The sequence below is a fragment of the Bombyx mandarina genome, chromosome 19 (assembly GCF_030267445.1).
Source record: "Bombyx mandarina strain Sakado chromosome 19, ASM3026744v2".
Classification (NCBI taxonomy): Eukaryota; Metazoa; Arthropoda; class Insecta; order Lepidoptera; family Bombycidae; genus Bombyx; species Bombyx mandarina.
In genome coordinates, this window is record NC_143225.1 from 73,641 (window position 1) to 81,686 (window position 8,046).

Below are 8,046 nucleotides of genomic sequence, written 5' to 3' on the forward strand. Positions count from 1 at the left end.
CTACTATAGTTAGGGTTACGCTGACATAGCCTCTCAAGGCTATAAGATTAGGTAGGAAAAAAAAAAAAAAAAAAAAAAACGATGGCCTCGTCGACCTATCGGTCGGGCGTCCTAAGGTTGGCGCCACGAGTCTGGTTGTAGTGCTGACCGCGGGAACCCCCCTACTCTGACTGGGTTCTGATCCCAGGTGGAGATCGGACGTCGGTTGAAAGAGTGCAAGGGGAGTCGTGTGGTTGGTGGATAGGGCCCTTAAGCATCCTTGGACCCGTGGTCTGCTCGAAACATCTGCAGATTGTCAAGTCTCATATACCTCATGCAAGGTATGTGGGATTTGACGGTCTGCACCTGAGGTTCGGCCGTTACCCGAAAAAAAAAAGGCCACATCCCATTTGACGCTAAGGTAATACGCCATTGGTTTCCTAGAGTCTTGCGTGTAACAAATGACCCTTCAATTGTCCAAACTATAACCTTTAAGTCGTTTAGGTATTCTCCCTCGGGCCGACAGTATACGGTGCTATAGAACTAGGAAGCATCGATACTGCGGATCAAAAAACTTTGTAGCTTTTTCAAACCAATAATTTAATCATCTACTCATTTGAATAATAAAATGGTTCATTTAGTTTGGCTTGTAAAGACTCATAAAATATTTCAATCGCTCTAAGCCACGTCTGTTGATTTCAAAACAAGGTAGTTTTTCCAATTCATCCATCCACCTCTTCAAGTAAACAAATTTCTTGATTCCATTAACGACCGTCTCCATGGAACTAATGGTGGAAGCACAGCAAAAGTCGCAAATCCTCATCTAGAGAATAAAATCAAGCAAATTAATTGATGTTTCCTGTAAAGATGACGTTGTCTTGCATTGAAATCAAAATATATAATAGTTAGGAAGCTGAAAAGAACGTTGAATGAATCTAAACTGGAAGAAGTCCCACGGGGATAAATGGAACTAATATGACAGATCGGCCATATTTGTCGTTATCAGGTGCTGTCAAGTGTTGTTGTGTTCGTTACCATTGCGTTTTTTATTCATTTGTCGTATTTAAACTATTATTTACGATGCCTAAAGTTGTAAAAAGTGCCGTTCGTGAAATAATATTGAAGGTGAAGGAGTTTTGTGAAGCAGAACGGAAGAATCAGGGGGTTTTGATACCAATAAACAATGTTCGTAAGAGAGTAGTCGTCATGACAGGTAGTTAGTTGGGGATACCAGTTATGTGATTTTTACCATTTTACTTGGGACTTTTTTATGGTTTCGTACTTATTGTTAGATTAAAGTATTTTATTATTGTTTATTAAGATTTAAACATTTCGTCAAAGTTTAACAACACTATTGAAAATTCTGAAGTGCCTGTTTTATTTTATATCTATTAAAAAAATGCAGGTGTGTCTGAGAAAACAGTTTCGAGGATAACACAAGAAGGAAAAGTAGCGGCTAGTACTTAGAAAAGGATTGTCACACCAGGGAAGAGTCGCCCACGTGCAAAAAAATAGATTTGGATGGATTCGATCTATGTGCTATTCGCCATAAAATTCACCAGTTTTATACGGTAAAAAAGAACTTCCTACTTTAAATAAATTACTCGCAGTGTTAAAAGAAGACATTGGGTTTGAAGGAAGCCGCGCCACGCTACATAGAATACTGCAAAGTATTTGTTTTAAATACAAACGATGTCAGTCAAGCCGTTTAACCCTTCAATGAAGACATTCAGTGATAGCCGAGTACAGAAGAATGAATTAAGTACAGATTTGTTACCTGATCTCCAGCGAGCCATGGAGAAACCGACAGAGCTGTATTTAGGTAATGCAGAGAATTAAACCATTCATCAACTTTAACTCCAGATGGCATTTTTCCACAAAAATATTCAGACTGAAAATAAAAATAACGCAACGGTTCAAATAAATATATATGTATCCAAATTTATGTAACTACCATTTTGTGTAACTGTACTCACAAGTATGAAACTGTCAATTGGAAATAAAGTTGTCGCATTGTAGAAAAGCATTTGATTTATTTTTGCCCTGGCCAAAGCACTTCCTGGATACAAATCTTCAGATTTAGTAGTTTCACAAAGGTACATTGCAATAGCGTGACTGTCACAGATCACATCTTTATCAACTTTCAACACTGGCACCTTTTGAAGTGGGTTAATCTAGAATCATGTTTTTGGAGTTTACTCCTTTAGAATCGATTTACATATATAGGCCCGGGGTATGAAAATTATGGGGACCAAAATCGTACTAGCATGTCACACGAAATGCGTTATGCGCCTGATTGGCTCCTGATTGCGTGATGCGTGCGCGCGCCAATCAAAATCGTACTAGCATGTCACACGAAATGCGTTATTCGCCTGATTGGCTCCTGATTGCGTGATGCGTGCGCGCGCCAATCAAAATCGTACTAGCATGTCACACGAAATGCGTTATGCGCCTGATTGGCTCCTGATTGCGTGATGCGTGCGCGCGCCAATCAGGAGCCAACGCGCGGCCGCGTTATCGCAGGTGACGCCGGGCTGCTGCGCCGGCAGTCCGCCACAAAGCCTCGTACTGATCGCGCGTTTCTCTCATTATTGTATTTTCATATATTTGTTAGTCGTTTGTTTTGTGTCTCGTTAATTTGTTAATAATCTGTAGTGTATCGTGTTGTCGTAATATAGAACTATTTCTCGTATTGTTTCGTTTAATTTTTTATATCCAGTAAACTCCAGTCGTGCGTCGGAGCGGACACACACACTTTTTTTCCATTTAAATCAAATTCACATCCATTACATATTATTAATCATACATGTACATTAATCGTCAACGGTAAAAAATTTTTTAACGTTTACATAGATTTCACAATAGGGACAGCGAGACCTCGCGTCTCAAGATACACGAGTGACGGGTGGGCGGAACATCATAGTCGCCGTTAACGGCTGCTACTCACATACCATAGAATTGGAAATTAATTTAGTTCAGCTTAACTCATTGACGACACAGTAGGTTTGCGCATTCACTGTGAAGAAGAGCGAGTTTACAACATGTTTACATTTAACAAATCACCCTTACAATCATTAACTTAACATTTAAATAATTTAACTATTCATCATCGCGTCGACAAGGGTAATAAAATAAAGAAAAATACTTGTATTATTTGTTCACTTTCATCTGGCTTTATCTATTTATGTGAATCACGAAAATCTCTTAGAGCTTTTGAGGATATAATACTAGAAAATTTAGTAGTTTTTTTCTTCTTGTGCTATTAAAAACGATAACAAAACATAATATTACAGAATAATTGCTTCCAAAATCAGAACATGAAAGGCTCACTTGGAAAAAGAAATACTTAAATGACGATTTTCTTTGTGAGAAGAATGAAGTTTTCTTCTTAACCTGATATGAGCACGTGTCGGCGGAACGTCAGCAAGTTTGCCTTGTTGATGCTCAATTAGTGTAGACGGTCCCTCGTTGATGTGACTATAAAGTGCCACGCTGAAGTGTGGGGTCCTCGATCACAAACTAATAAATAAAGAGATTGAGAGATTTATCGTAGTTTACCTGATTAAAAGCGTCCATTTTGTGTTCAGACTTAAAGAGATCAATTGGGTGGAAATCCAACTGAATGTTGAGGTGCGCTGCCGTCATCATCACAAATCTCACGGGCGGAGATACTTCATCTCCGTAGAGTATGGGAGGTTTCTTCGCCGAATTTACTTGTCTGCTTTAAAAGAATTTTAAATAAATACAAGGTATTCGTGCAGAAAAATCAAACGTTAAATAATTTATCTAAAGGGTACAGGTACTACACTCATGGACAAATTTAAAGTAATGCAGTATTATTTAAAATAATTTAAATTAAGTGTTATTCTAAAACAGTGAAATTGTAAATCTCGAAAAAAAAACGATTATAAACAAAAATTGACCAAATGAAGAAATAAAATACGGCAGACAATAATACATTTTTTTTTTATTTTTTTTTTTCCTACCTATGCTGATAGCCTTGAAAGGCTATTTCAGATTCACCCTAACGTTTGTAAGTGAGCTCACGGGGCTCAAACCGGAGAGTTGCTAACACTGACCCTAGCAAGAGCAGTGCTTCGCAGAATCTACCACCGGATCGGAAACGCGACCCACTGAGAAGATCCGGCGAGAAACTCAGTGGGCTGTGTCTGTGGGTTAATTCGCTCGTCGAGCCCTTCATCGCAAGCGACGGGTTCGACGAGGACGTTTTATTCATATTTGGACAATCAACAAAAGAAAATCTCCTTGGGGAGATCTTATCGGTACCTACACCGACGGTTCAGGTCTTACTGCCCGGGACTTGCAACATATTTTTTTATTGCTTAAGTGGGTGGACGAACTCACGGTCCACCTGATATTAAGTGGTTACCGGAGTCCATAGACATCTACAATGTAAATGCCGCCACCCACCTTGAAATAATAATTAGGTATAAGATCTCCGTTTTTACAGTACAGCGTCTGCGCCACCCTTCAAACCGAAGCGCATTACTGCTTCACGGCAGAAATAGGCAGTGTGATGGTACCTATCCGTGCGGACTCACGACATGTCTTACATAATAAATATGTAAGTATTTTACTACGAATAAATAATGTATTTTAAAAGGTTTATGAATCTGTCAAAAACTCGTCTGTTCTGTGACAACTACCGCTACACATAAATGTTATGGAATTAATATTTTTATCTGTTTTTTCCCCTACCTATTCGCTGATAGCCTATTCCTATGGCTATTCCAGCTACGGCCGGACGGGAGGGTGAGCTCACGGACTCAACCTGAGAGAATTTCTGACGATAAAATGAGCTTGGAAATAAATATTTTTTTAATATAAATTTATTTACATTTAAGGATCAATTTAGAACGATGGAAAACAGGCTTATCTGTTCCTGTTGGTGTTATCGTGCATACTGGCCACAATGCAGTAAGTTTTATTAACATGCTGAGTGACGTCTCGCGAGGGCCACGCGCGCTGCCCTCCTGCGCGACATTTTGAGCGGTTTCCACCTGCGACGGTCACCGCGTGTCTACCATTTGACATCTCTCGGAAAATAATGAGCCAATCAGAAGTCGCCCATTATTATATTTCTTGACAATATTTGCGAAAAAGCACCTCAACGATTTCTAGGCGCTTCTTTATAATAATAGCGACCCGCCCTCGCTTCGCTTCGGAAACTGTAATTTGTTATTGATTTCTCGACTATTTAATGGATGTTATTATACATATAAACCTTCCTCTTCAATCACTCTATCTATTAAAAAAATAAAAATAATAAAAACCGCATCAAAATCGGCATGTGAAGGGCCGTCAAACATTCATTCGCAAACTTAGCGGCTGTGCAAATGGGTTCGGTACTCAATTTGCGAACCCGTTTGCGCTTCCTCCTACACTTGTTTACGAATGTCTCACGAATTTCTCCTCCTTTTTAATTCGTCAATAGAACATTGAATAGAAAAAGAGTTTTGAATTCTTTCCCAGACATCATTAACAGCCATGCTGTTTTTATGGGATTTCTTTTGATGAAGATACGCTACACAGACGTCACGATCTATGAAAATAGCGAAAAGTCCGTTGCCTTCGCAATCCTGGGCGCAACTGGTCACGAATGTGTGGGAGACTACGCGAAGGATCGCGGCTCGCGCGCTTTGATGTCTGTTAAAAAACCGACACAGCTTGGAAAACCACGAATGCAGCGAAAACTTTGCATAATCATTTGCAAATGTCGTCCTACACTTGCGGGTTTGCGTATTCGTGCGAATGTGAGTGACCGGTATTAAGCTAATGTTTGTACTATAGGAGGGTGGTTGAAATATTAAAAAAAGGAAATAAACTACTTCTAAGCAAACATGAGTGGCCACGCTGATGATAAGTGACCTCAGCATGCCTGACGTCACGGCTTTTAAAACCACCAGGACTTCATCACTCCGTCATGTACAAGTTTATTTAAATTCCATGTAATTGAAATTCAATTCTCTTAAACTTTGATCTCATTTGATTCACGAACTCACTTAAATTTCTGACAAAAACGTAATTTCAATTTTATGACTACCTGAACTACGAGTGTGTATATAATAGCAAATTACACAGTCAAGGCAACTTTTTTGTTACAGAATTGATAAATAATAAAAATATTGATACATATCTTATACCTTTAAACGAGCAATTCTTGTATATTAATATATATATAATCTGAATCTCGGAAACGGCTCCAACGATTTTCATAAAATTTAGTATACAGGGGATTTTGGGGGCGATAAATCGATCTAGCTACGAATTATTTTCAGAAAATGTTGTTTTAATCGTGTTTTCTATTTTCAACTTTATCGATTGACTCTTCCCGACATCTATTGGTGAATAATAATACTATTAAGCTATTTCAGCAGATGGCGTTGTTAAGCCACCCGAAGCCAATGAGTGTTTGGTTTGTTTATTTATATTATTTGTGTCTTTTTCATATAAAATATAAAAAAAATACCGAGCAAAGCTCGGTCATCGTCTAGTTTACTTAATTTGAATGCACATAAACTGTAAATCATAATTGTATTTTTAGAACACTTTTTGTTGTCTTTGTATCACTTGAAATTTAATAAGCAAAGAATAGCTTACCCCTCTTTACACTCGAATTTTGAATAATGTCGTGTCAATTTAATTGATGTAAATTTTAACATATTACACCGAAAAATGGACATTGTGATGTGTAAGTAGTTTGACACGGCGTCCTCGCAAAGCAGCGTTGACTACCTCTCTGTCTCGTGCCTTGTAAAATAAAAAGCAGGTAAACTCATACATGCATAAAATGGATTGTGCGCGAATGTGCCAGGTAATTTTGTATTTTTATTTGTCTGCTGTGTTCTATTATCGAAAATTGTATTTCAACTTTTGAAAATATATTACTTGAATTCTAAACAATAAACCGTTATGTTTTAGAAATAAAGTTTCTTTGCACACATAACATACTATCATACAGCCTAGCCATAAATACTGTTAAAAACAATTCATTTAAGATCCTCCCGATCCACTATCGGTGCTTTTAGGCCTTTCAAACACCAGTGACCGTTCATAAGCTGTGTACTCATTTGTGATTCTTTATTACGACGTAATGAGACCGAACATTGGACAAGTGGATCAGGTACGACAAGAACGTCCGAAAAAGGTCGTGGTCAAAGGCCGGTCAGGCTTCACAGACTGGCGAAACCCGGGCTAACTCGCAACAAGGTGATGATGTGTGTGTGGTGGGATTGGAAGGGCATTATTTATTATGAGCTGTTACCACCAGGCAGGACCATCGATTCTGAATTCTACTGCGAACAACTGATGAGATTAAAGCAAGAAGTTGAGAAAAAGCGGCCGGAATTAATCAACAGAAGGGGTGTGGTTTTCCATCATGATAACGCTAGACCTCACACATCTTTAGCCACTCAGCAAAAATTAAGAGAGCTTGGCTGGGAGATGTTAATGCATCCGCCGTATAGTCCTGACCTTGCATCTTTAGATTTCCATCTGTTTCGGTCTCTTCAGATTTTTTTAGGCAGTGTCAGGTTAACATCACGAGATGACTGCCAAAACTAATTGTAGCGGTTTTTGATCAGAAGCCCCAAAATTTCTATAACAATGGAATCATGTCTACCTACAAGATGGCAAAAAGTTATCGACCAAAATCGTACCTACATACTTTAGTTAAATGTAAATAAACTATATCAAAAATTTTGTGAATTTTCTTAAAAAATGCGAAGAAACTTTTCCCCGACCTATTAATTCCGGTTTGGTATTTTTTTCTTGAAAAGGTATTCTATTTTCAGTTAACTATTTCTGTATATAATATCCTCTTTTCTGGCTGTTGTTGTTGGTACTTTGTTGCTAATTTACTGTATAAGGAGCGTTATCCATTACAACTATGGAGTTATTTGGTATATACGGCAATAATTTTTCTTGTAACAATTTCATGAAATTATTTGAGTCCATTTCATCATGGTAGTCTCCTTTTTTAGATTTGCACTTATATACCAAATTTGCACCTTTGACAAAACCGTTTTCGCCGTCAGCATTATCCGA

The 8,046-nt window shown here is 38.2% G+C and overlaps 1 protein-coding gene and 1 long non-coding RNA gene across 3 annotated transcripts; one reads left to right on the forward strand and one right to left on the reverse strand.

Annotated features, from left to right (window-relative positions):
• Positions 1-554: 554 nt before the first annotated feature.
• On the reverse strand, positions 555-7,487 carry LOC114242418 (glutathione S-transferase 4). Of its 2 annotated transcripts, none has more exons than XM_089735268.1 (5): positions 6,601-7,487; positions 3,538-3,697; positions 1,956-2,153; positions 1,757-1,870; positions 555-802 (listed from the first exon to the last, which is right to left on the reverse strand). In XM_089735268.1, exons 1-5 carry the CDS (start codon positions 6,681-6,683, stop codon positions 617-619), a joined length of 741 nt encoding a protein of 246 aa, XP_089591394.1. In that variant the 5' UTR covers positions 6,684-7,487; the 3' UTR covers positions 555-616. The 2 variants fall into 2 exon arrangements, with proteins under 2 accessions (XP_089591394.1, XP_089591393.1); XM_089735267.1 differs by having other exon boundaries at positions 3,538-3,700.
• LOC149500759 (uncharacterized) lies at positions 884-2,002 on the forward strand. The gene is made up of 2 exons (XR_016324681.1): positions 884-1,192; positions 1,385-2,002. It is a non-coding gene; the product is annotated as an uncharacterized LOC149500759 (long non-coding RNA).
• Positions 7,488-8,046: the final 559 nt, after the last annotated feature.